Source organism: Colletotrichum aenigma (assembly GCF_013390185.1).
Source record: "Colletotrichum aenigma strain Cg56 chromosome Unknown KSG_Cg56_contig10, whole genome shotgun sequence".
NCBI lineage: Eukaryota > Fungi > Ascomycota > Sordariomycetes > Glomerellales > Glomerellaceae > Colletotrichum > Colletotrichum aenigma.
In genome coordinates, this window is record NW_023500916.1 from 3,183,599 (window position 1) to 3,211,522 (window position 27,924).

The 27,924-nt window shown below is 47.2% G+C and overlaps 6 protein-coding genes across 6 annotated transcripts; 4 read left to right on the forward strand and 2 right to left on the reverse strand.

Annotated features, from left to right (window-relative positions):
- Nucleotides 1-402: 402 nt before the first annotated feature.
- Nucleotides 403-863, forward strand: CGCA056_v014723 (uncharacterized protein; the record flags this gene model as incomplete). The annotated part of the gene is made up of 2 exons (XM_037329965.1): nucleotides 403-515; nucleotides 581-863. 2 exons carry the CDS (start codon nucleotides 403-405, stop codon nucleotides 861-863), a joined length of 396 nt encoding a protein of 131 aa, XP_037171627.1.
- A 3,514-nt stretch (nucleotides 864-4,377) lies between these two features.
- CGCA056_v014724 (uncharacterized protein) lies at nucleotides 4,378-6,110 on the forward strand (the record flags this gene model as incomplete). The annotated part of the gene is made up of 2 exons (XM_037329966.1): nucleotides 4,378-4,752; nucleotides 4,803-6,110. The coding sequence occupies 2 exons, from the start codon at nucleotides 4,378-4,380 to the stop codon at nucleotides 6,108-6,110; spliced, it is 1,683 nt and encodes a 560-aa protein (XP_037172289.1).
- A 5,692-nt stretch (nucleotides 6,111-11,802) lies between these two features.
- On the forward strand, nucleotides 11,803-12,081 carry CGCA056_v014725 (Mitochondrial import inner membrane translocase subunit tim17; the record flags this gene model as incomplete). Its single annotated transcript, XM_037329967.1, has 1 exon — nucleotides 11,803-12,081. The coding sequence occupies one exon, from the start codon at nucleotides 11,803-11,805 to the stop codon at nucleotides 12,079-12,081; it is 279 nt and encodes a 92-aa protein (XP_037172233.1).
- Nucleotides 12,082-13,998: 1,917 nt separating this feature from the next.
- On the forward strand, nucleotides 13,999-16,167 carry CGCA056_v014726 (uncharacterized protein; the record flags this gene model as incomplete). Its single annotated transcript, XM_037329968.1, has 1 exon — nucleotides 13,999-16,167. One exon carries the CDS (start codon nucleotides 13,999-14,001, stop codon nucleotides 16,165-16,167), a length of 2,169 nt encoding a protein of 722 aa, XP_037172232.1.
- A 5,035-nt stretch (nucleotides 16,168-21,202) lies between these two features.
- UGT80B1-1 (Sterol 3-beta-glucosyltransferase UGT80B1) lies at nucleotides 21,203-24,129 on the reverse strand (the record flags this gene model as incomplete). Its single annotated transcript, XM_037329969.1, has 6 exons — nucleotides 21,203-22,016; nucleotides 22,079-22,429; nucleotides 22,509-22,872; nucleotides 22,936-23,093; nucleotides 23,172-23,895; nucleotides 23,946-24,129. 6 exons carry the CDS (start codon nucleotides 24,127-24,129, stop codon nucleotides 21,203-21,205), a joined length of 2,595 nt encoding a protein of 864 aa, XP_037172231.1.
- Nucleotides 24,130-26,336: 2,207 nt separating this feature from the next.
- On the reverse strand, nucleotides 26,337-27,716 carry TRI7 (Acetyltransferase TRI7; the record flags this gene model as incomplete). Its single annotated transcript, XM_037329970.1, has 2 exons — nucleotides 26,337-26,796; nucleotides 26,899-27,716. 2 exons carry the CDS (start codon nucleotides 27,714-27,716, stop codon nucleotides 26,337-26,339), a joined length of 1,278 nt encoding a protein of 425 aa, XP_037172240.1.
- Nucleotides 27,717-27,924: the final 208 nt, after the last annotated feature.

Below are 27,924 nucleotides of genomic sequence, written 5' to 3' on the forward strand. Positions count from 1 at the left end.
GACATCCACTGCCTCATCGGGACCGGGCCGGAACTACCGGAGATCCCCAAAGTCCGGCATTGAGGGGCCAACGAACGCGCTCGCGCCATGGGAAAGGCGACTCAGGCGGCCCTCGTCGGAGCGCGAACTCTGCGCGCGGAAAAAAGAGAACAAGTGTCTGGTTTAGCGGCTTCTCCTGCAAGACATGTTTCTGCTCTGTCAAAGATCGGACGCCTTCTGCAGATGACGTTGGCGGGGAGGCCGTTTAAAGAGAGCATGCAGCCCTCTGCGATTTTGACGCCGTTTGTGAGGTTGGGCAGACTTTCCGCAACTCAATTGGTGCTTGGCAGTTCAAGGTTGCAGAAGTAAACGGCGCTCAACTTACGTGAGAATACACTTACACGCACATACATTACCTGCAAGATGTTTGGCCGCGTCCTGCTTACCCTTGACGGCATCCTGCTGCTCTTCGGCGCGTATCTTGCCGATTGGAACGAGACGCACATCCACAACCCGAGATGGCCTCCGCACGCCAAGTAAGTCCATGTCTCGCTGTAGGTGCCGTTCATCAGGTCGCACAGCTACTAAATGCCGTTGTCAGATTCCACAACGCCCAGACGATGACGCTCTCCCTGATCCTCGGCCTCGCCACGCTTTTCTTCACATGGCGGTCCACCACGTCGCCCGAAATGGCCAAGGAGTCGTTCCGCATCGCGGGGTTCCTCGGGTCCATCTACTGGGTGGCCGGGTGGGCGTCGCTGTTGTATCCGGGGACGGACGGCCTCGATCCCGAGTTCGGCGGGCCCGGCTTCCCGCAGAAGTACCCCTTCACGACGGCCCTGGGGCTCGCCGTGTCCGGGATGTATCTGGAGGGGGCGTTCTAGATTTTTTGTCTCCCGCCATTTCTTTGTTCTCAAAATGGACCACGGTTTGCAACCGCGAAAGAAACAACGCGACATGAAAAGAGGGCTGCCAGCAGCGGAGAATTCAGGCAAAGATCCATGGGTTGTGGAGTTTGGCATGTCGCAGCGGGAACGGGAATCCCAATGTCGGGGATCAGGGGGACGATGGGCGGGAGATTTTTTTTTTTTAGGGTTTCTCCTTTAGATTGAGGGCGACGTGGACGGCGGGCTGAGCTTCTTTTTGTGGGAAGGAGACCAGATGTGTACATAGCTTCAAGCAATGTGTTTATGTTTGCGCACGCATCATGGACTAAAACAAAACATTAAGCTGAGCCTCTTAATCTTCAACGCCCGCCGTGACAGTGTAACGGAGATAAAGTGAAGGGAGATACCCTCTTGCGTCTACGGAGGCAGAGTGACGACGACGCCGGAGGATTACACGCAACAGCGGCCACTAAATTGAGCCGGAAAGTGGGCGGACCACGGCAGCGGCGCATGACCGAGCGGGCGGCGTTCTCAATGGCCAAGACCCTTTCCTCCGGACGGGACGACCGAATTGAGGAAAACCTCGGAGGGAGGCAAGGCGAGAAAGAAAGCGGCGGGAAGACGAAAGATTGGAAAGACGGACGGAAGGGTGAAAGCTGACGTGGAAAAGGGCTGGTTCTTGAAGCGCTCACCACTGCGTCAATCTGTCTCGCCCAACGTTTGTTTCAAAAAGAACCGTTGTGGAACCCGTCCAGACATCCTGTTGCACCAAGCGAGAATTTGCCTGGGTCGCTAAATGTCTTGGGCGCGCTTCTGCTTCTGAGGTGCGTTAGCGAATTCGCATGTTTCCCGACTCCCCCGGTTTCTGCGTGAGCGAGTTTCCTGGTTGGGCGGCGCGGCGGCGGACAATTTTTCGTGCTTGGGAGAGTGAGAGAGGAGCCCAGAATGACGTGTGCTGAGACTCTTGGACAGGCAGGGGTCCAGGGGTTGGGTTGGTGGTGCTGGACAGGCACTGGTTTGTTCTTGTTGCTGTGGGATCTGGAGGAGGAAGAGGCGCTTGGTTCTTTGGTTCGGGTTCGCCCCATGGCTTTAGCCCCCGGCAAACGGCACAGGCACAGGGCACGATGGCGCAACACTTGTTTGGTAGGGGGCAGCATGCTGCGGTAGAGAGGCATGTACGGTGACGGTGAGCTGGGACTGGCTTGGCTGGTATTCCTGGGTTGGGCTTGGGTAGGTATCTATACCGTTTCTAGGAGGGGATTGATGGGAATGAGGACGGCACACGGCCTGTAAGGCGTCAAGCCATTTTGCGATCCAGCCGCACAGAAGGGCAGGCTGGCTTTTGGGGAGTTGGCTCTGGAGATGGTGGAAGCAAGTCTCGGCGGCGGCTATCCGGTTAGCTCGGGATGAGACGGTTGGTCGCTGATCTATTACTGTATCCAAACATTCCCAAGGAGCCAGCCAAGCTTGTCAAGACTCAAGACTCAAGACCGGTACAGAGTAAGAGTGGCCGTGTTCTTTGGGGAAGCACACGAGCGCCACAGACCGAAGCTCAATTTTAAACTGCGATTTTGGGTTTGGCAAAGAACCCTGGAGGTGCATCGGCAATATCTCGCGCTGACATCCTCCTTTCTTTTCGTCGATACGGTCTTGACTCAACAGCGGAGGTACTCGCGTGACGTGTTACCGTACACCGGAGTGATGGGCAGTGGCAGTGAATGAACCCATCCCATCCATTTGGGCGGGAAATGGAGTCGCCGCGCAGCGGACGTGGGGAACCTTCGGGATGTGGACCTTGGCAAGTCATGACCCGGCGATGCGTATTTTGCAGCATGATGATGATGAGCCTGCTGCTTCTCTCTCCTCTTGTTGATGCAGACCCGTGAGGTTGCGCGTTGTCCAGACGGCAATAATACGTGTTCTTCATTCCCGGCAATCGGCAGCCGTTCAAGCCCGGAAGCAGACTAGACTCCAGCCACGCCGACTTCTAAGAAGAAAAAAAAAGGGTATTCGTACGCGCTACTGTCCAAGACAAGCGCCTCTTCAAGACCGGCGGAACGCCCAGGAAATGGTAACACGGATACAACGGAATCGAAACACAGCACACGCACACAAGAGAGTACATCCATCCATACAGCAACCACAGCAATGGAGACCTGAACCACTCAATGTTGTGTGTCTGCCGCCAACCCGCCAGCCTCTCTGACGGATGTACGTCGTGTTCCCGTCGTCTGTCTGCAAAACCCCCTGATTCTCCTCGTCAATCCGCCGTTGCATACGGTTCTCCCGCCCGGCTGACCCCCGTCGCAGGGCCCTGGCACCTGGGAAAGCAAAGCCGCAGCCACACAGACGTTCACCCTCACCCCCCGTTCAGATGACGGTCCCCACTGAGCTTACGACGACTGCACATCAAAGCAAGGATGTTCAGCAACGTCCACCACCGCAGCAACTGGAGCTCGCTCCCCGGTTCATCCCAGGCTTAGGGATTGTCGACGTTCGGAGGCAGCACAAGCCATCAGCCGCCTGGCGAAAGCCTCTCCCGCTCTTCTCCCCCGTCCAATCACTGTCTGTATGCGGCCGGAATGACGGTGAATGTCTCCTTGCGGCTTCGCCTCCAAATAGCAATGAGCGCTAAATAGGCCTTTGGTATTATTCTCCCCGTAGCCGTAGCCGTAGCCTGCCGACGAGGAGACGGGTTGTATGTATGTACACCACGTACGTGTACCGTAGCTACTGCGCCCAGAACAAAAACGCTGCTGGGCCACATCCCGCTTCGTAAGAGGGACGGGGAAGTAAGAGGAAAAAAGACTGGAGAAGGGAACCACACCATATGCCCCCCTCCCTCCCCCTCCCTGGGTCTGATGCGCGCCGAGTGAGGGTCTGAGGGCCCTTTTTGAAGTCACCATCTTCCCCGTCTTCGTCGGCTCTCTGCCATGTTCCGTTGCTGCCAATCCTTCTGAACAAAACCCTTATTCACTGCATACCCGCCCACAGTGACGATCACTTCTTGCATCTCTCTTCCTTCTTTTCTTTGTTTGTTCTCTTGTCTGTGGTTTTTTAGATTCTAGAACGTACCCCAGGCCAAACAAAAAAGCTTCGAGATCATCCGGTCGCCAGCCCAAACATTCCCGCCGTCCCGCCCGGCTCGCTTTTCTTGGCAGCAATTGACTTTTTGTTGTCTCTCGACTGCCGGCTTGGCACTGTACCACCATAAACGTTGTAACGTCAGCACACGACAGGCTTCCCATTTGGGCAGCTGAGGTGTTACCGCGCGGTATAGAGGGATAGAGAGAAACATCGACGACTAAGCATCGACGACTCAGCGAAGGCATCAAAGCAGATTGATTTACTGGAAAAAAGAAAGGGAAGGAACAATCGAAGAAAGAACATCGCCAGGCAACGCCTTCTTGCAGACCGTCGATACTCATCACCACATCAAAAACCGACGAAAACCCCCGTATTGAGGGCCATATCACCAACACCAAACCGACGTAACGACACCGCAAAAATCATGTCGAAAGAACTCCCCCGCCACGAGCGGCGGTCCTCCTCCCCGTCCGGTCTCGGCGGCGGAAGCCCGTTCGACTGTAATCTGAGCCTCAAGACGCTGCTTGGTTTCATCTCAACGCGCGTGCTCCGCGGCGGACCGCGCTTCGTTATCCAAGTCATCCTCGCCCTGTTCGCCCTCATTGTGTTGGGCAGATTCTTCACATCATCATCATCAGATCTGATTAACGCACCAAAGTGGTCGTGGTCGCCGTTCGGCGGCAGTTCAGAGGATGCTAACCTGGCTGGTGGCGTGAGAGTCGTCACCTTTGGATCTCCCGATATTGCGACGCCTGTCACCGGCAAGGGCAAGGGATGGACCGAGATGTTCTGCGAGGAGGTAAGCTGTTTCGGTATTCCGAAAATTCTCGTGTGACTAACATGACCCAGATCGGCTGCTCCGCCCACCACTCCTTCGTCCCCAAGATCAGCCTCCCCGCGCAGGCTCTCACCGCCCACGAGCACTACAACGAGACCCTCCAAAAGGTTCTCCGCGAGCTCGAGCAGGAGAAGGCGCCCGGCTACGACTACGACTTCATCCTCGACCAGTTCCCCCTCGCCGGCGCCATCGCCGACCTCGCCGCCCAGGTCGACCAGTTCCTCGCCCAGCCCCAGGAGCGCTACCTCCCCAAGGAGACCATCTGGGTCTTCAGCTTCGGCACCTGGGACGTCTGGACGCTCGCCGCCCTCCCTCGCGACCTCGGCCAGGGCATCGTCGACCTCGCCGTCCGCGCCCTCTTCGCCCAGGTCGAGCGCGTCTACCAGGCATCTCTCGACACCAACTCGGTCGCCTTCTCCGACTTCTGGGCCTACCAGGGCGCCGAGCTCATCGACAAGCTGAACGTGATGGACACGGAAGGTGGCGAGGTTGACGAGCGCGAGGTGGAGAACTTCAGGGTCGTCATCCCCGAGATCTTCGACGTTTCTCTTACCCCCGGGTGGCATGCGCAGAGACAGAGCCCGCCGGGCCCGCACACCAAGGCCGAGCAGATGACCAACGCCGCGCACCTCACGTCCCGCTGGAACTCCGAGATCCGCGGCCGTCTGGACGAGTGGACGCGCACCGCCGACCCGCAGCCCAAGGAGGGCGAGGAGCGCGGCCAGTTCGGATACATTCCTGCCTCCCAGCGCCGCTCGCCTAAACTCCGCCGCGCCGTGAAGGGCATAGAGCCGCCCGCCGAAGGCGATGCGCTGCGTGTGCCGTTCCCCCGCCGCGTGGGCGCGCAAGTGAACCATGCCGAGTTCGTCCGCGAGGCCATCGTGGAGCGCCAGATGAGACAGCACGGGCTGACGGACTCCGTCGGCCGCGGGAACAGGACCGAGCAGGACCGCGGCGTGTACTTCGCCGAGACGTGGACACCGTGCATCTGGGCCAAGACGAGCGAGACGCCCGAGGTCGACGGCGGGTTCTCTGCCTGCAACACGCCGGGCGATTACCTCTTCCACTCGCCGTTTACGCTCAGCGAGCGCGCGATCCAGGAGGCGGCGAAGATTGCGGCGGCGGACGCGCGGGAAAAGCTTGCGTTTGTCGACGCAGTTGTGGAGAAGGAGAGGGAGCAGTTGCTGGGGGGTGGAGAGCAGACGGCGAAGGTGAAGAGGAACGAGAAGAGGGGCGCGAGTACCTTCCAGCGCATGGTGAAGCCGAACCACGCGTTGAGGATTGTGGAGTCGGCGTGCCCTACGTTGGATGTCTGCTAAGGGGGGCATTGGAGATTCTGTTGGATAAATGATGGATTATTGGCATTTCACGGCATTGGCGTTGGAGATGGGGGTTGGCACTTGTCATGGCATGACGCCCTCAACGAAAGGGCTGGACGGAGTTCAGGGTTTCCTTTTTTCTAAGACAGATCCCGGGGATCATTATCCCGATGGTCATAGGCAATGGCATTCCTTTATGTTCAATCATCGAACCTCTTTCGTCGCGTGAAAGTCGAGCGATGCGTTTGGGGGGAAGGTTGTGTGTGCCCGGTGGTCCTTGTGTCGGTGAATGGTGGCACTCTGTCACTCCCCTTCCACAGATGTCTAGGTAACTGGTCTGTGGTATGGGGGTTACTGAGGCTATGGGATTGACACTTCTGTGTGTGAGGCTAGGACCATCAGTTGGAGTCTCCATCTCGGATTCTCTTTATGCCACTCGAATTGTTTTCGTTTTGTTTTTATATTCACCTTTTCGATCTCGTGATTGAGGCCGGTGCCAATTACAGTCCGTTGCACTGATAGCGTCCGCCCCCCCTTTTTTTCCCCGCTTATGCAAAAATATGAAATAAAGCCTATTTTACGCTATAATATACATTTTTCTATATCGTACGCAGAACGTACTAAATCAATTACTAATGCTTTAAATATTATTAATTGCTATTGTTATAATAGTATTTAAATATATAACTATATAATAAAGATATAAAATATATATCTAATATCTTTATAGTAGTTAATTTATTTATAGAGAAGTTACTAGTTCAATTAATTATTTTATTTTAATATTAATTAACTAATAGAAAAATATTTTATTTTTATAGAAGATTAAAATAATATTTATGAAAGAATAAAAAAAAACTTATTAGGTAACTTTATATATTTATTTAATATATAGTTTATATAGCTCTAAATAACATAGAAATATATTAAGAAGCTTAACATAGTTTTTTAAAATAAATAGCTTTAGTAATTAATAAAAGTAATAACTCCCTAAATAGCTTAGTTTATTCATAATTAAAAGTTAATTATTATATAGATTATATTTAATTACTAATTACTTACCACTAAAAAGTATATATCTATAGTTTATTATATTAAATATATTAAAACAGATATTAAGTAATAATAATAATATAATAATATTTAAAATATTAAATCTATAGCTATTAGTAATTATAATAATACTACTATTTAAAAACTAAAAGACTTATAAACTAATAAATATTATTATTTATACTAAATAAATAATTTAATAACATAGATTATAATATAATATTATTAGTAAAATATAGAGATATATGAGATATTGTTAAAATTAATAACAAAATAGAAATATAATATTATATAAAGCTTTTTAAATTATTATAATATTATAGTAATCTATTTCTTAAAGAAATACAAGATGTTTTATTTAAAGTTTTTAAGATTTAAATTAGTTATTTTATAATTAGTTAAGAATTAAACTTATTTAGCTAAATGAATAAGAAGTTTATAATTATTATTATTTACTAAAATAATAAACTATAATACAAATATTATTTTAATAAATTAGTATTTATTGATAAATTGAATATTAATAAAGGTATTAAAATATAAAGAACTAAATAAATATTTAAAAAGCTTATTATATTTTAAATTATAGAAATTAATTAGTCTTAAACTTTCTGTATATACATTTTATTAGCTTTTTTATTAAGTAATATGTTATATTTAATTATATATTATAACATAATTAAGAATAATAGCTTTTCTATTAATTATAAGAGTATTTTACTCTAAAATATAAGTATTTTCTAAAACTAAACTCTGTTATTATTATAAATAACTTTTTATATTATTATATTTTTTAAATTAAGAATTTATACTAAGTATTGAATATTAATCTTAACTTTTTACTTTTATTTTTATTAGATTTTAATTTTATTAAGATATATCTTAGTAATCTAAAGTAGTATATTAAAAAGATGTATTGAAAGTAGAATAAGAATCAGAATAATATTTAGGATTTTATAGAATATTTGTATAATTATATTATAGAAATTAAATATCATCTACTTTAAATTAAAAGCTAATTTTATTATTTATTTATTAATCTTAATAAAATAGAGTATATATTTAATAATATTAAACTATAAAAAAGAGAATAAACTATAAATATTAATATTAATAAGTAATTTAAATCTTTATTATATAATCATAATAAATCTTAATTATATTATTATAAGATAAAGAATTATTAGATTTATAATTATAGCTAATAAGATTATAAAAGATTTCATAATAAATATATTAGAATATATAAAATATGTTATTATCTATTATGTTTACTAATAGCTATATACATATATTAATCTTAATTACATAATAGCTAAAATATATTATTAATATTTATAGTAATAATTTATAATAATAATATATTATTATAATTTATAGTTAGAAATTTTAACTATAGTTAGAGATTTTAATTATAATTAACTAAAAAGTATTAAAATAGATTATATTATTTATTAATCTAAAACTATAGTAGTTTTGTTACTCTTATATTTATAAAGTAGTAATATGAAATCTATAGCTATATGTAGACTTTTCTATAGTTAAATATATTATATAAGAAATTATACATATATGTAAATTATGTATTATTTTTACTATTTAATTCGTTTTCTTTTTTTAATAATCTAATATATATTTTTATATAAATATCTCTTTTTAACTTTTAATAGTATAAATAAAAATTAGAGTAAGATACTATATTAGAAAGAGTATTAAACTACTTTTTATAATACGTACTATTATGTATAAAGATTTTAATTAAGTTTCTAATATTTTTAATAAAATCTTAAGTAAAACTTTATTTAGTAAACTAAATATCTCATAATTTATAAATTACTTATAAGCTACTGTTTATTAATTATAGTTTATATAACTCTTTTTAAAACTTTTCAATGATATTATATTACTTACTATAAATAAATATAAACTATTTAATAAAGCTCGCTATTTAATTTAAAGCTTTTTAAAATAAATTTAGAATTATTAATAAAACCAAATAAATTAGAAATATAATACTTAGTTAATAAATATATAAAGAGTTTAATAATAGAAGAGTTAATAAATAATATTATAAGATATTTATATATAGCTAATATATTAATAATAGTAATCTTAGTAATAATAGCTATATATATAAATCAAAATATCAAAAATAATAATCTAATACCTCTATACTACTATATGTATTAATAATAGTATTACTATTAATATTAGTTAAATTAGATCTTAACCTTAATAACAAAAATATAACATTTTTAGTTGTCTCTTTTATTATTATTATTATCTTCTAAGTATTATTAACTTTAATAATATTTCTATTTTTTCTATTCTAATAATTTTAATCTTTAATAAACTAATTGTAAAAAGCCTTATTAAATAGCTTTTTAAATAATTTTATATTATTAACATTATTTCATTTAGTTATAATAATTTTTATTTCTTTCTCTACATAATAAAATTTAGTTTTATAATATTTCTAGCTTAACATATAATAGTAATTAAATTATTTATCATTAAAACTATTTTTATATCTATGATACTTTAAGTAGATATATATATATAGAGAAGTTATTTATATATATTTTCTTTTTAATATTTAATATTTATAAAAGTATTAAATTTATAATTCATTACTTCTTATATATTAATAAGCATACCTATTTAATTACTTTTTTTAAGATACTTACGTATTAATTATTATTTTACTAAACATTAATATAACGCTATACTGTTACTTGATAATAAAATAAATTTCACTTTTCTCTTTAGTTTATTTAAGAGAAGAAATAATATTAAGTTATAAAATATTTAGTTAAATAACCTCTTTAGTAAATAGATATATTGAAATAAAAGTTAATATTAACTTTAATATATTAATTAGCTTTTTCTAAGTAATAATAATAATAATATTAATTTTATTTAAATTTTATAAATAAGCTATTTCAATTTTAAATTAAATATTACTATTTATTTCTTAGTTTTTACTGTTTATATTTAACATATTAATAAAACTGAATCTATTATATATAATATTGTTAATAATTAGATAAAAATAAATAAACTACTACTTTTAAACATTAAACTATAAATAACTTAAATTTTTAATAAAATTAATTTATTATTATTTGTATTTTCCTTCTCTTTAAATATACTAAAACATAATATAAACATATCATTAATATTATAATAAAAAGCTATAAATATATTATTTATAAATTTAATAATTTAATAGAAAATAAATTAACTAAAATTAGATTTAGTTAAAATAATAATATTAATAAAAATAAATATTCTAAAACTAAATCTTCTGTAATAGATCTTTTTTTATTTCTTTTATATTATTAATAACTTGTTATATTATTAATAACTTGTTATATTATTAATAACTTGTTATATTATTAATAACTTGTTAATAAAAAATACTTTTAAAGTTTTTTATAATAATAAAAAAGCTATACATACTCTTTTTTTATAATATAAACTTAAAAACTACTAGATTATTATTTTTAAAATTAGTTTTAGTAATAATAACCTTTTTACTAGTTTTATTAGTAGTTTCTTTAATAACAAGAGCTTAATAAGCTTTCTTAGTAAATATAACAATTCTAATTAATAATAAAATAAAATATTAAAAAAAGTCTTTAGTAATATTCTATATTAGTTATTATATATATTATTATCTCTATATATTATTAGTAATAAGTAGTAAATAATACCTAAATAGGTTATTATCTACTTATTAAAATATATAGTAATACTTAAGAAGTATTATAATACTTTTAGATTATAAGATTTAATAAGAATAGATTAATTAAAGCTATTAAAATAGGTTAACTATTATACTATAAGTATCTATATATCATTAAGTAAATTCTATATATATAGGGATTATACCTATGTAATTTCAGTAAAAAGGGGGGGCGGATGCTGTTAGTATAACGGACTGTAGCGGCTTGGATCTGAAGATCGGACCCACAGCGCGGGCCGTGCATTGAGGTTCTTTCTGATCTCTAGACTGAATTGCAGCGCGCAGAAAAGGCTAGGACAAATCAACTTCATTGTCTTGTGGATGCCAGTTAAGAAGTTCTATAGTTGCTGTACGGCAAGGCAAACTTTTCCTCTTGCGGGACGTCGCTGGCAAACCAGTCTCAAAACATCACAGAGAACATCCTCGAGACCGGAAGCTCGGAAAGAACGCTTAAAGTAGACACATGATGGTGAAGGTGACTTTATTAATGTTCCTGGAGATGGTGAGACGACCCTTTGCCTCTACCACCAGTACCTAGACTTTATAAGCTGAGACAGCCCAATATGCGCGCCAGAAGCACACGATATCCGGGCCAACCAGGAACAGCCACATGGCAAGCACAAGACTGTTGATGAGCTTGGGAGCTTGTTGATGAAAGCCCGACGATAACACCAAGGTCTTGATGCAGAGCACAGGTTTGCTATCAAAGATGGTCAATGGTCGACTACAGGTAGGTGCAGTGACTTGGGTGAAGTCCTACCCTTTCGTGCTGATTAGTTTCTACAACCTACATCTTTCCGGGGTATCGGTGGAGCAGTCTGACATTGAATCAAGGGCTTCCGTCACAGTTCATACGACGAGAGACGAGTCGGCGATATTTCTGCGATCAATATGCGTGCACTTGTGCCAGCAGGTAACTCTGGAGTCTGGGGTGGCGTGTTCAGCACGTACGATTGCGCGATCAAGGGGATACGTCAAAAAGTAGATGCATGGAACGCCATCCGCGCAAGTTTCATGGCTGGAGGCTCCCTGGCAATCCGTGGCGGCTACTGCGCAGCCAGAACACGCGCTGTGAGGTGCGCCCCCTTGTATGTAGTGATCGAAGGCGTTGGAATCGGACTGACGGCGGGTACTACGAAGCTGGAGGTTGGTTCCTCACCTACATCATGATTTCTTTTGCTAATGATCGCTTATGTACCTACCACCCTCTCGAACAGCGAACTGGCAATGGCCTAAAACTATTTTCTCGTCGTCTCGAGCATTGAATCCGTATACTTTACCGCTCAAGATACCCGATATCTTCTATTTCAAAATGAATTCGCGCTCGCAATGTTGGTTTCTGGAGAATAGTCTGACATAATGTGATCAGTTGGACAAATACTCAAAAGTCCGACATCGCCGACCTTTATGTCGGAAGTGCTACTCGCAACCCGACTCGATGTATTGATCAGGTGGTGCTACGAAGCTGATATGGGGGGGGGGGGGGGGGAGGGCTACATGAAAGACGACCAGCTGCGAAAATTCCGCCCAACTCCACGTACCTAGACGCAAAGCAAAGCATGATGGAAGGAGGTCGGGCAAAGGTTGGGGCAATGAAAAACCACTGCGATTTGCTGTGCAAGTGTCTCACAAGCTGGTCATTGGGCGACAGCAGCGTCAGCAGGAGCGTCGACATGATTGGACTGCATCGAATTGTGTTCCTGCCGATCTTTCCGCAGAAGCTGACAACTGCAACAACAACACCATCGTGGAAGCCCCCACAGCGTATCACGAACAAGACGGATCCATCGATCCCTCTTGCGGCGGCAATCTCTGTTCGACGTTTAGGAAACATTTCCTTGAATGATGCTGCCTATCTCAGCCACTCAAAGGCTGCGGCATGAGTCGAAAGCACTGCCCTAGAAAGCGAAGCACCGTGGATGTTATCCCAGATTTTCAACCGCAAAAATCACTGTCGGCCAGTTTGCAGTCATTATCCGCATGCAGGCACAAGGGTCAGCGCCACAGATGCCTGTCTAGGCAGTAAGTACGACCAGTCAACTGCGCCCGACTAAATTTACATGGCTTGTCTTCGTGCTGGGTGAGATAGAATGCTACCCCACGCTGCAGCCCAGGGCCAAGTGATCCTGCCGATGAGGGCTTACGGCCATGTTCAATCAGTAGCCAACAGCGACCGGTGAAGAAGCGAGCTCACGGCTTGATCTAGCCGAGGTGTGTCCAGCCATGACTTCCCTCAGACGGAAGTCCTTCCCAGCAAGCTCGACCTGACTGCAGCGGTTCGTCCCATTGGGGCAACTTCATGTCCGACTATTTCGGGTCGACCCGACATCTAGTCGGCCAACACAGCCGCTCCCGCGAGTCCACCTTCGCGATGTCGGCGGGCTTCTTCCGCGCCCGTCCCATTGTGCTACTATTGACGCAGAAACGCGGCGTTCGACGGTCAGCTCCTAGCGACCGCATCCCTCCGTGCAACCCTGTCTTCCCGCGCACGCGATCCTTCCAGAGTACGGGGCATCAGGTGTGTAAAAAGGACGCCCCAGCGGCGGAGATGATCCGAGCTCCACTGCAAACCCCATTCATGCAGAAGAAGCCCAAGATGCAATGCAGCTGACCAGCCACGAGCCCCCGCTTTCCCGCGCGTTTGAGATAATACGACCCGTCTGTAGGGCTGATGCGGTGAGACTCGAAGGATGGAGTTGTGTGCTACCGTGGGCAGTGCCTGTTCGCTGGCACTGCCTTCATGTCAACCTGTGGCGTGAGTACAGACTCAAAGGTGAGGATTTGAGGCTATTATCGTGATTCTTCTCCCAGGTGATTGTTGCGATGTATAAAGTGAGACGGACGCTCCCGTCAAAATGCACTTTCCCTTCTTACAGAACATCAAGCACTTTTTATCATTCCAGTTTACTTTTCCTATCTCATTTCCTATTTCTCCTTTGTCTCTTCTGGGGGTTCATTGCTTTCGCATTTTCTTCGATCTAACCGCAACTCTTCAACAACCATTTTCCTTTCGACTTTGTATTGTGCTGTGTCTCATTCTTCGACTTAACCATATTCATCTCTTATTTCCCTTCACACATACACAACATGCCTTCCAGAACTTCCATCCGAAGCTTGTCCAGCTCATCTGGATCTACCCCATCCTTCCCAAGCCCCGACCTTTCCAGAAGAACATCCTTCCCGTTCCCCACCACAGACCTCGACAACATCCACTTCCCCCGGGCATGGGAGGCTGCATGGGACGCCGCAGGCCAGTCCAGTTTCGAGCGAGCCCAGGCTTTCCTCTTCTTCTACCGAGGCGACGATGTCGCCATCAACACCGAACTCAGATGCATTGCCTCCAACCCTAAGCACAGAGATGTCGCATCTCTGGCTGCTGCGGTACAGCAGCGCGTTTTCAGCAACCGCCATGCCAGCTTCAACACGAGCCCACTCCTACAATGGGTGCGCTTCATGCTCATCAAGAGCCAAGCGCTCATTCCTTCCAAGACCAAGTCTGTCCGCGACTTCTTCTTCGACCCTTCAGTCGCTCGCAATCTCCCTCAACTCGCCGAAGATTCTGTTGAATACTCTTATCCAGCCGCCCCCCTCAAGGTCATGATCGTTGGCGGTGGTCCGACCGGTCTCGCATCGGCAATCGCACTAGCAGAGAAAGCCGGAACGAAGGTCGAAGTTCACGTCTACGAGGGTCGATGGGTCCAGCAGTCGGGCAGCTCGTTCGTCAACTACCCACCGGGCGCTCGCCGCCGCGACCAAGTTGTCACCCTCCAGGACTCTGTCACCGATCTCATGAGCGAACGAACCAGACTCGCCGTCTCTGGTGGCTGTCCCGAGCGAGTCTGGCCAGGGTCGAGCAACCTTCAAATCCGCAAGCTCGAAGACGGTCTCCTTCGTCGCGCCCAAGACAGCCAGTTCCGCGACCTTATCTTTCTGCACGCAAGCCAGGTCCGCAGGGAAAACCTCGCACAGTATGGCGACTTCCACATCATGCTTGGTGCGGATGGCGCTGGATCCTGGCTTCGCGGTTCTTACTTCGAGGGACAAGAGTCGGTTGTCGGCAAGAGCTACGCCCTCGGGGTGGCCTTCGACAGACCCCGAGGTCTACCTCGCTCTCAGCCTATCAACGTCTTCCTGACAATGGGTCAGACGCGTTATCTGCTCAATGCAAGCGACTTCGACGGCACGGGATACCTGAACATGCAGCTTACTGAAGCTGAGTGGGACCAGATGGTCTCTGTTGACGGCCACCCATGCACCTTTGGTCAGCCTAGCTGCCTAGAAGTGGGCGGTCGTCTGCCCGAGGGGTTCCAAGAGAACCAAGTCTTCGCTCCGTCCCGCGATCCCAACAGTCCCCTTTGGAAGGCCATTCTCGACGGCCTCGAACTCTATGGCTTCAAGGAATGCGAAGTCACCAACATCGTCCGCATTCCAATCGTCGTCCGCAGGATCAACAAGGCGGTCGAGCAGTTGCCTCAATGCGACTCTTCAGCCCTCCACCGCCCCCACGGGCTTGTTGCACTAGCCGGTGACGCTGCCATGACAGTCCACTTCTGGCCAGGCCGCGGTGCCAACTCAGGCATGAAGGCCGGTATTGCATGGGCCGATGAGGTTGCCCAAGCTCTGAACCGGGGCCACCTCGTTGGCCTGCAAGTCGGATCTCTCGGGATGTACGACGACTTCCTCCAGAAGCTGCAGCAGCGCGAGCACGGCGGTCGCAGTCTGCCCATTGTCAAGCAATCTGGCGACCCGAACATGATGGCCTGGCTGATGGAGAATGCCCGCCTCATCCCACACCACGTCGCCATGGAGTGGCTCGTCGGCACAATGCGCCGCGATGCCGTTCGCATCCAGCAGCGTCCAGACTGGGCTTTCGAACAGGAGACCAACCTCGAGTACCAGCTCCGTGATATCCTGGAGAAGATGGATCCCATTAGTCTTCAGGAGATGGCCGCTACCTTCCCCTGGCCCACAAGAGAGATGGCTGGAGCTGAGGTCATGCCAATGCGGTCGGTCGTTGATGCTTGCCTCAGACAAGACGGCAGCAAGCAGAAGGAGATTCTCAAGTTGGAGAAGGAAGCCAAGGCGAAGAGGCAAGAGCGGAAGAAAAAGTCTAAGAGCGCGGAGATCACAATGTCGGGAGCTGATCTGTCTCCTGCCTTCTTGGCTACGATGGCGGGAGCCACGAAGCCTGCGCCGCGACAACGCTCTTGGAGGCCGTTCAGCTTCAGCAGGACCCCGCAAAGTGTCCAGGGATGATTTGAAGGTCTGTATGAATAATGAAATCAACGGGTCAAGGTGCATTCAGCATTGGAAAGCATTGTCTGGGTTTTGGGAAGAGGCATCTGGGGTTCTTGGACGAATGGGCCGGAGGTTGCATCAAAAATGTTTTTCAGTCGCTCCTTAGTAGCTTTCACAATTCGACAATCATAGCAAAATCCAAGAAGTGCGCAGATGACTAGGGGAGTGATGGTGAATCTGTCTTCTGTTCCGAGAGGGTTCCTTTGTCCTCGTGACTCTACGGTACAAGTGTCCAGTCGTCGCCACCCAAAGCCCGAGTGTGTCGGTCAACTGTTCACCTTGTAAAAGCTAGATTTAATGCCCATCAGGTCGTCTGCTTCTAAATTATTTCCTGTTGTTACCATGATTCTGTAGTGCTGAGGTTCCCACCTAGCCACTGAACACGCGACTAGATCGATCTGACGCTGTTCTTAGACGCAGGCAGTAGAATCTAGGCTTTATAACAATAGACGCTTTTCGGTTGAAACTCAGGGAAATTGGTTTTGCATTCGTCGCCGTTATTGATCCAAAACGCGTTGTTGCGGACAGGAGTAGCGCTTCCTTGAACAGGGCCATTAACCGTAATAATGTACCTAGAACGGTAACCGTCTGAGGTGACTCGCAATACTCCAGACGTGGAGCCGGCGGAGGGAGGAGCATAGTAGACATATACATGATCGTCGCTTACAGTCTCATATCTCGGGCCGACTTTGGCGGTGAAAAAGAACTATGCCGTTTGGTTCGCTGTTTGGGTTGGGAGCTTGAGCGCAAGTGGCCTGAGCCCAAGCATGTGCTACGAGAAATGAGAAGAGAATGATTTGCATCATTTTAAAGATTCCGTATTGTTCGGGTGAACTCAATAATGGAACACTCAAAGAGCAACAGAGGGGAGGTAATCAGATCCACGATGGGTTTAGAGGCTCCCGTGAGACTTGTAGTCCTCAACTGTCACGAGCAAGCAAAAGCAAATGTCTGGAGTCCACTGACAATTGATTACAAGCACTTTTCCTAGTCTCTGTACAGCCACTATCTCCACCAGGAAACAATGACCCGAAGTATAAATGAGGGTGTTAGAATAGGTTAGGCTGTGTCTTCACACTTGCCCAGACCGCCAAGTAATCTCCAGTCGAGCAGTCTGGCAATGGTTGCGAGTCAGCCCCCAATCCCGTGAGGTCCGCCTCGCCAGTTTAACGATAGTCTAAGATAATGCACCGCAGGGACGTTCGGCGGTTAAGCTTGGATCGCCGCCTGCATCATCGGGTTAGTCAGCTAATCAAATTTCATACAGTCCCTCATTCAAAGGCTGCGACTGTGGTCTTGTCGGTAGTGACAAGAGCATATTGAACTGCGAATGCTCTGACCTGAGGGGCTCGAAGCGGCCAACTACGTACGATCTGAGTGAGTTATGTTCCCGTCAAGTGTCTTGAGCTTTCTGACTTTGAGAAGATCAGTGCTTGACGAACCATGGAGGCCATCTTCAATGCCCTTAGCTCAGAGCTAGGTAACCTCTGTCGACTTGGCATATATTCACTTGCGGTTGGTTCGTGGATCATGAGGACGATTCAGTCGTTGGAACCCATCCTTGGAATACGATGTCACATTTCAAATAGAGTTGATATACCATATCTTCAAGATTGAAATTCAATATCATTAGTACCAAGTATTGCGTTAATTAATAAGGCCCTTGCGGCGAGAGGAGAACTCCTGTCACAGACATCCCCATCGTCAAATAGCGTGAACGGCCGTAGGCCGAACTCTATTGGATATGGGTTAGGATGCTGCGTTATTACTGAGAGAGCATACAAGGAACCCAATTAGCGAAGGCTTGATCTCATCATGAAAGTCAAAAACTTGATGTTTGACGTACGAAATAACAAGGCCTAGACATCAAGGTTTCGGTTGATGATTTGGATACTAAAGCTTCTCCCTGCGATTAAACTGAACTCAGTCATCGAATAATCATTTACCTAGATACCCGGTTCCTCGTTCAAACCTACGAGCTGAAGCGGCAAGTGAATCCACGGCCTCCAATAACTGCCTAGCAACTCATCTATCACCTCAACAATGTCTCTACCCCATCCTTCAAGAAACCAGTGATTATCTAAGGTATGCAGAAACGCGCCAAAATGCGCAAAGAGGGCAAGCGACTGAGGTTGTCGTTGATGCAGTAATGTGAAGTACTGCTGAGGCGCAAAATGAATAAACGCCATTGGCCCTGCCCAGGCCCTATTAATTTCGCACTTTTGCAGCGTCTCAGCGTCCATCGTGCTAAAGTGCATAGTGTACATCCGACATTTTCTCAGGGTCAACAGGACCTGTTCGTAGATATCGGCGTTGTTACTATCCTTCCACGCCTCTCTTAGTAGACAGAGTTCCTGGTCCATTGAATCCAAGACACGACTGTCAGGGTTCAACTCATGCCAGTTTTCAAGGCTTAAGACGCTCCTCAGTCTCCCCTCACGTAGGAAGTCGTAATACGGCGCTAATACGGCATCGACTCCGCGCAACATTGGGATCCATTCGACGCCTAATACTCTATCCTTACGAAGACGGGGCGAATTCCGCTCAACGCTATCGGCAAGTTGCCTCGAGATGCGGAAAACGTACAAAAGGTTTAAAAGAGACCAGGCAAGCAAACCTTCACTTCTTTCTTGGGTGAGATTATTGACACAGTCGTGAAATCCCGCGAGGGACTTCTCGTGATGTTGTGTAGCTTTCATAACATAAGGACTGTTATGGGACCCTTCTAGATAGGCCATATGCAAAGCAGCCAAGCTGAGGATTGCCTGCGCCACGAAAGATTCCTGGAAGCTGATCTGTGGAATTGTTACCTGCCACAGCGAGTCAACTCCAGGAGTAATATTAACGCTGGTAGATATCGTCCAGTGGTGCAGTAAGGCTAAATCCCCCAGTCCAAAGTTTAGCGGAGTAGGAATGGAACTTTGCGATGCACAATAGATGGTATCCGGGTTATCTGCAGGCGTTGGTAGTTGAGCCACGCGGTGGCTTAGATCCGGAATGTTTAGAGCTACCGGCGATTGAGCCGACGAGACTTCATGCAGAACTTCGGGGGTCTCATGGGCTTCAGGTCGAAGTTCCTCAGGGTACTTGCACAGAACCTCTCGCCGGACACAAGATCGGCAGTTTGGACGTTCCTCGCCGCACTGCCGTATCGCATCAGCAGTTGTACGTAGACAATATTGGTGGGCATGTAACCTTCACACGGCGTTTTCGACAATCGAGGCACCCGGTCTTTGACTTTTTGTGCGGTCTCCGTCTTTGTGACGATGGCGGGCCGGCCGGTTCCCCAGGCGACCTCGTGTGCTGATCGGGGTGCTGATCGGGGTGCTGATCGGGGTGCTGGTCGGGGCTCATGACTGTGAGACGACGCGAATTGAGTTGGGAGCGGAACAAAGACGCAGAAGGAAAAGCGAGCGCGGAGAACGAGAACGAGGGGCAGCGAATAAGTACGAGCTAGACACGACATGTTGGTGTTAGCATGTTGACAGTGCGCACTTGGCAGCGGGGCAGTATCCAACGCCCTTTTGACTGCGCCAATGTTAGTAACTATTGCGCTGTCAGAGTCCGACGGGAATACGAAAAACACTCAGCTGAACGAACTTGCTAGTGGCGCTACCGGGTCTTAGACGAGGAAGCCCTTGCAACAATAGCAGGTCGATTCAGGGGCTTCCTCGCCACCCAGTCAAACCAACCGCGGCGTGAGATACCAACACAAAAGAGATCACATAATCATGTGGATAGCGGCCGGGACTAATGAAAAAGTAGGAAGTCAAAAGAGATCCTTCGAAAACGGGCAGCTGAAGTGCGGGGGGGCTTATGCCTGACACGCAAAACATATGCATCTCATGCATCTTATCCCCGAAGTTAGACCGTGTTGCAAAATTCACGGGGTAGCTACAACAGCACAGTTGATCATAGAGCCTTGAATTTACCGACACGATTGAACAAAACATAGGCACGCGAAAGAAATGAATAAGAAACATTGGCATATAAACATTCAATCTATTCTCGATTGCTCTCTCGTCGGCGACGGGATCTGCGTGTTAACTGACAGATATCCAGAGTGATGGCGACGAATATCTTGTAGCCTGCCATTCTTCATGTCTTAAATTCTCAACTCGATTTCGTCGTTTTCCCTCTCCAAGCACGAACTTGCTGCATGAGATGTTCGCGGATCCGCTTCGATAATTCCGCCCCGCTTGCGATCCTCGAGTTGCTCGACATACCACACGGCGAAGATAGCCATGATTACGGCCATAGCTAGGCATGGAGTATGCACAGCGAAACCTCGTGAGAGATGTGAAAGCCGCTCTCCCCTTGCAAATAATCAATGACTCGAAATATGTTCCCAACAAGGATAGTGCCGCTCGCAACATGAAGCACGGACAAACACCGCTTCCACAGAATCAGCCCGAGATAAACAGCGTGTTAGGCTTTTAACGAAGCAGCCATGGAAAAGGACAGAAGCAAAAACTAAAAAGCCAAACACAATAATTTAAAAAAAAAAAAAAAACTCTAAAAAAAAACTCCCATATTGATAACTTTGTCGCTAATCTCATAGAGCTCTAAGGTTCCCATGACGACGATAGCGTCGTGCTGAATGAGCGATCGCGCAGAAGCGGGTCGTAAGCTATGCGCAGTGCACTGTTTCTGGGGAACGAACTGTAAACGAGGTGTGGAGCCTGTCGACGAGGGCTAAACGAACAACATCGTTGACAGACCCACAACATCGTTGATAGACCAAACTCGGAAGCTTTCGCATCGTGGAACATACGTACTGTCGGATACAGGCCCAGCTCCTTTTGCCCACCAAAATATGAGCAAGTAGTCGAGTAAGCTGTGTGTGTGCGACAAAGCAAGGTCTGGCACTGACAGAGTAATGACCAAAGTGAGACGAAGCGCAATTCGCTTGCATGTGAGAATGGGCTTACTGACAAATTGATCATCAATGAAATACCTATGAACTGTGACATCGTGTCATAGCACTACTGATTTACTTGAGACTTCGGAGCCGATTGAACATGGCAAGAATCTCGCCCGAGTTCATCTCCAAAGCCGTATTGCCATTTACCAGCCACTGGCCTTCTACATGCCTCTCCTGGGCAACTTCCTTCCTCGTGCCGGTGTGAACTGCCGACCTCAAGCTCTTCACGATGCCGGCACTCGGATACGCGAACAGCCCAAACATGCCTGCGCCGCTCTTGGCCGCCAAGCTCGCGGCGCCCTTCCCGAATCCCTTGAGGGCTCCAACGGCCCCTTGCGTTTCAGCTCCCCTGACTGGCTCCATCACCAAGTCGCTCAGACCATCGACGAAACCAAAGGCAAAGGTTTTCCCTGCAACTGCGGCTCCGCTCTTTGCGTCGGTGATCGGTCCGTGATCGCGGATATTGGTGCCGAGGTGCTTGGGGACTGATCGCATTCCCTCAGTAATGGCGAGGGGAATATCGACCAGCATTCCCTTGGCAGCATTCGGCGCGATCATCCCGATACTCTTCGCTGATGCGCCAGCCACCTTTCCCGCCATCGAACGTTGGCTCTTGCCTTTGCTGTTCCCGCTTGAAGCAGACATGACCGAAAGTGCATCCTCAGAGAGTTTGTCTTTTGGAACTTCACCGCTGCCGCCGTCTGCCTTATGTTTCAGCTCCCGTGCTCGACGACGTTTCTCCTCATGGAACTCTTCAATGGGCTTAGTGACCATTCCCGTTATGCAACCGGTCATGTCCACTGCCGTCGCTAACACTGCCGATGCGCCGCCAGAGATTGGGTCCCAGCGCGTAACGTCGATCGTGATCGGTTTGGTCTGATACCTGTTCCGCAGCACGTCAGCTATTTCAACCTTCTGTCAATTTGAAATCAAAAGGGCACTTACATTGAAAGCTGCTTAAGTTGTACCGCCTCGTGCGACATGAGGACTTCAGCCGCTGCCTTTGACAGTTTCATGGGTCTCTTGGATTTGGTGTATTTCCATACAGCGGGTTGGCTCGGAATAAGGTCACACTGCATGCGCTCTAGAGGAAGCTGTCGCCACCACGAATCCACGGCAGCCTGGACGCCGTCTTCAGTCTCCATCTGCGCAGCGATGCCTTGCGCCGCGGCGACGGCTTGCTGCGAGAGACAGTATCTCATAGCTGCGGCGAGGTTCTCTGGGCTGAGTTGCTTGTGAGGGATGGGCTTCGGTCCAGCGCCCGCATTGGCAACCATGTCACCCCAGAATGGCTGACTGCAATTACAAAAATTAGCTCAACTCGGTGTCTCTAGAATATCCCACGGCTCGATCTGGGCTCTTGCTTGGCTCTTACTCTCCAAAAAAGGGAACGATTGTCGTGGGCTTCCCGTTTCGTAGCCCGCACGCTGTAGTTCCAGCTCCTCCGTGATGCACCACAGCTGCCACATGCTGAAAAAGCCATTCATGTGGACAGTCGCCGATCCAATAAATGGATTGGCTTTCAGAACCACCCAGGTCGGACCAACCCTTCGAGATGATGGCTCGAACGCCTGCGGTACGAACCGCATCGAGTATTACGTTGATGATACGCTTGGGGTCTTCAAGCACGATGCTGCCGAAGCCAATGTAAACTGGCGGAGGGCCGGCCGCAAGGAATTGCGCCAGATCTTCTGGTGGAGTGTACCGAGGAGCGCTGCGAAAGAAAAAGCCGCAGACATCTAGAAAATAATCAGTTAGTGAAGTTCTTTGGATCTTGTAGTCAGATAGTGGATGAGTCTCACCGATATGCGATCCCCAGTCCTTTGGTTTGGGGATCAGAGCGGGAGACCAGCAATACGTAAACGGCACTTTCAAAGCCTCCGCCAGCATGGGGCCGTCGAACATGGCAATATGCTCCAAGCCGATTCTGTCTCGCCACTTATTTACAACATCTCCGAGCCTGCAAGAACCGATCCGATCAGTAAAGCTCCGTGGGATTTCGTCGAAGGGGCTAAGTTGAGTCTCCCTAGAAGCTTACCCTTGCCATGTCAAAGTGTCAACCACGCCGTATGAAATGAAGTTGGCCACACCACGGTCACCACCAGTATTCTTCAAGTTCGCCAGCGGATGAGGAAATTCTGCCGTGCTTGTCCAAGGCATGGTGAACATCAGATGCACCGGGATACCGAGTGCCTGCGCGCAATGGACGTGGGCAAAGCTAGGAGGGTTAGAGATTATTGCATCTGCAATAAATGGCGCTCCAGTGGTAGTATCCGGCCTGATACAAGCATCCCAGAAGCCCTCAAGCATTTCCTGGACCATCTCGCGTTTCTGGCTAATCTCCCCGGATTCAAGACTCTTCATGCTCGGAATGAGACCCGGATTCTTGACCATGTAAGCCATTAGAGCCGCCGGGTCGCCCCCAACACCATAGAACTCCAAGCCTGTATCTCTGACGAACTTTTCGAACAGATCGTGGGTGGCGAGCCGTACTCGGTGACCGCGCCTTTTCATTTCGGCACCTAGTGCAACGAACGGCTGGACGTCGCCCCGGCTTCCCACGACTTGTATCAGAACATTAAGGCTACAAGGGTGCTTGCCACCAGAGTCCTCTAGTTCTTGCATATACGGCGGTGGTGCCGGTTCGGGAGAAGGTGCTCCTGACGGCGGAAGCCGCCTTTTGTCGCTATTCTCACGATAGATCATGCTGATCGCCCGCGCGAGCTTGGAGTCGCAGTCAATATCAACACGGCCATCGTCTTCTACAAATGCTCGTTAGCCTTGTACACGCAATTTGAGGGCTCTAAGTTACCTCTGACTTGAGTGCCACCACCCCATAATTCGCTAGGCGCCGGAGACGGCGCGCTGTCCTCGTCGAAACGCAGGTTTTGATGATGCAGGTTGCCTCGTAGGTCACCAGTACTGGCTGCTCTCGATACCGTGTGGAAGTCGTCGCCCACTAGTTCGTAGCGGATCGTCCGTCGCTTTTCACCCATGACTCCAGGTAATGCGGTCGTCTGATGTCTCTACTGGACGAGGTAGCGATTTCGTGTGGAAAGTGTCGCAGCTGGGACATTTCAAAGATCTCTTGGACGTCGCAACAGAACATTGCACATTCGAAGAGTTAAGACAAGTATGCCATAACCGAATAAACAGCTTGAAGCCAACTGACGAACGAGGTAATGCGCTTCTCTCGTAGCCGGCCTGGAAGGTTATGGTACATACGCGAGGGTGTCCCCTGTTCGGTGACGTTCAGCAAGATACATTTCCCTTCAATGGATCCTAGCGCGTCGTTCCTGCTTCGTATCTCGTTTATTGCACCGCATTCAGCCTACGCTAAACCCAAAACGAACACTGTATGCGCCCAAGGACGTGTTTTGACCTCGTTCCCGGGGTGGCCACCAACACAATTTTCAGGTGATCACAAGGCCGTCGGTACAAAAATGGATCTCCGGGGACAGTCCCAGTGACCTAGTAGTTACAACGCTAGACGTACGAGTTGATAGAAAGGAGACGAATGGAGATAAATGGATACATAAATAAACCTTTTCAATGCTTCTCGTTCCTTCCCCAGAAAGCTCTAAAGCCCGGCAGAATCCGAAGCCTCTGATAGGATAGTTCACACAACGATGCTCCCGGTCCCAGAAGACTCGGGCTACTCCACCACATCGACCCTGACCTACATCTCGAGGCCGAAGAAGCAGAAACAACGCAACAGAAGCACTGGCAAGAGAATACCGCATAGAAAGTCGAGAAAAGGCTGCAAGCCTTGCAAAGACAGGAAGGTCAAAGTATACTTCAAACCTAACTATCAGCCATTCTGAGCGTTGTTGTTCCTGACTGGCTACTCCCAGTGTGATGAGCTTCATCCATCGTGTTCCAGATGCGATAAACTCGACATCGAGTGCGAACACCCACATCTTCAGAGAGCATCCTCACCCAATAATCATTACTCATTCCACAATGTCTTCCTTGAGTTGAGGCCTTCTTCGAGCCTTTCCACCGGTGTTCCCACAGATCTCGACCTCCTACAACTGGAATTGCTGCATACATGGGGAACCTTTACCTACACGACCATGCCATGGTCGCCAGCCCTCACAGACTTCTGGAGAGTGACCGTATTGAGTTTTGCACTCAAGCACGGCTACCTAATGCGATCTCTCCTGGCCATTCCTGCTCTCCATCTAGCGCACCTACGACCGGAACAAACAGGCTTCTACCTCTCCGCTGCTCTTGAACATCATTTGGTCGCCTCAGAAGCTGTAAGAGTCTTGCTCAAAAACGTCCCGGAGGAAAACGGCGTTCCTCTTTTTCTCTTCTCTGCGTTAAGCTTAATTATTGGTTCGTACAGGGCACTTTCTTTTCTACTTGTGTGCAGTACTCAGTAATAGTGGCTGGCAAGCACGGTTTGCGGCAGTTCTGGCAACTCCCCATAGACCTCCCAAAGAGGCCACCTCAGACGAGAATGCCAGCTACCATGACCTTTTAGTGGTTTTGAAGGGCACGAAGGGTATCCTAGAGACCACATGGGACAGCCTTCCGAACAGCCCTTTAGCGCCACTAATCAACTTGGGCTCGAAAAGAGTGATTCTACAACAGCCAAATTTCCGACTCAAACGGGATATAACATACATCAGCACCTCTCTTGATGGTCTTCAAGTCCGTCTCAACTCACAAGAGATGGATTTGGCCGACTTGCAAACATACAACAAGGTTATAGACGCTCTTCGCGATGCCACGAGCTTGGTGCATCTCTGGGAAGTCCCAGACGCGATGTTCTGGGTGTATAGGTCTCTGGAGTACTTTGCACCCTTGCTTGAGTCACGAACACAGGAAGCCTTGGTCCTCATGGCCCATTTTGCCGTTCTGCTAAAGAGCTGCGAGACAAAGTGGTGGACGCAGGGATGGGCAGCCCGCATCATGTCCGGCGTGTATCAACACCTGGATGACGACCATAAGTTGTGGATTTATGGCCCGATGCTGAGATAGGGTTCGTGCTTCCGATGTATTAGTCGATTTCTTAGGCTGAATTGGATGTCAGAATTGCCATGCTATGACCAGCGAGAGCGTCGCTGTGAGCGAACAATGAGGATATTTGATCTTTCCTAGTTGGCGGATTACAAGTTCTAGCCGATCATGAGCCTGGGCTGATTTGTTTGTTCAAGAGCACCGAATGGTTTCATTTTCCATTTCCTCCACAGCTCTAAATTTGGCCACCAATCGTGTATTTCAGCACGAGGCCGCCACCGAACAACAAGACGTTCCCAGCCACTGGCCCCATCATACCAAGAATACTGAACGGCACCAGCCACTTGACATCCACAGGCTGCCGGACAGCATGATAAAGATACCATGGCGAGGTGACGGTGAGCCACGTTGAGACCCAAAAGTAGCCTACAATCTTGTGCAACAGTCGGACTTTCTTAGAATCCTCTACACCTGCAAAGCGGCGCCACACTTCCTGGAACCCGTCTTCAATCATGATAGCCACAGCAAATGAGCCAAAGAAGGCCAATGTCGGTGCTTTAAGAGATGGCTCCCAGCAGAACATGTCGAGCATAACGTGGACTAGACCCGAGCCCATGAACACTAGAGCGATATTGAGATAACGCTCTAGACGAGAGGGTCGAGGAAGGCGCAAGAGGTCTCGGCAGATGTAGTTGCTGACTGACGTGAGAAACCAACGACAGTGTTGGTGCCAAAAGACGCTTCGCATGCTTTAAGTTACAAGACTTCAACGCAAAGACTGTGTGGGATCTACTCACCTCCAAAAAGCTCGAATCGTGTATGCATCCCAGATGCTTCCAAATAGAGGCGGCCAGTCCTCCGGAGATGCCATACCACCCAGAACAGAAACTACTGATAGCACTCGATAGACGATGTCCATTGTCACCCGAGCCGGGGCTAGCCAGGAGATCAAGCCAACAGCGACGCGAGCTCCCCACTGCTCCGCGTTGGCGTTGAAGTACAGGAACTCTTTACCGGGACCGAAGAGCTTCTCCGCGTCTTCCGGTGACGTATCCAAGGAAGAAACATACGTGAAGTCGAGAAAGAGGTACTGCCAGAAGATGATCTGCAACTGTCGCGCCACCCACGGCCCTTTGCGCAATTTTCCGTTCTCGGTATGCTTGTCGAGGCTTTGTGGAGCCGCATTAATACGTGAGATCTGCCATGGCGTGCCGATGCCTCGCAAGTTGAACATTAACCCAATGACGCCCCGAAGTTTGTGAACAAGCCCATCCGACGGCTGGTAAATATTTCCCTTCATGAAATCGCCGGTATCGAGACGCGTGAGAACGAGGAAATTGCAGCTTTGCAAGAGGACGAGACAGAGCTGTCCCATGGCAACGGTGTTGAGAACATAACTCGTTGTTATACCAGACAGCTGCACGAGTAAATGTCTAGCGATGAAGGGGACGACGGAGATCCAGGCGTATCTTATCACGGAGCTAGGGCCAGATTTAGGCGTCGAGATGAGGATTAACGCCGAAGGGACGCAAACGCCGAGAAGGAGGAGTGCCGCCTTCGCGCAGCTGATGGCGGGGGGTTCTCGGTCGAGAGGCGCCATCATCGGGTCTGACATGGCATTTCGAGTCGATTTAGTATCGTGGGCGGTGAGATGCGCACGAGCAAAGTTTGAAAATGGCTGGAGAGCGCGTGTCGTCTTTTTATCCTGTTCCCCTGACTAGGTAGTGTGGGGGCAGGACAGGGAACACTGAAAACGGGCGCTCCACGTTGGCTGTCACTGTTTCTTTCGAACCCTTTCAGTGCTCGAAGGAAGACGCGCTATG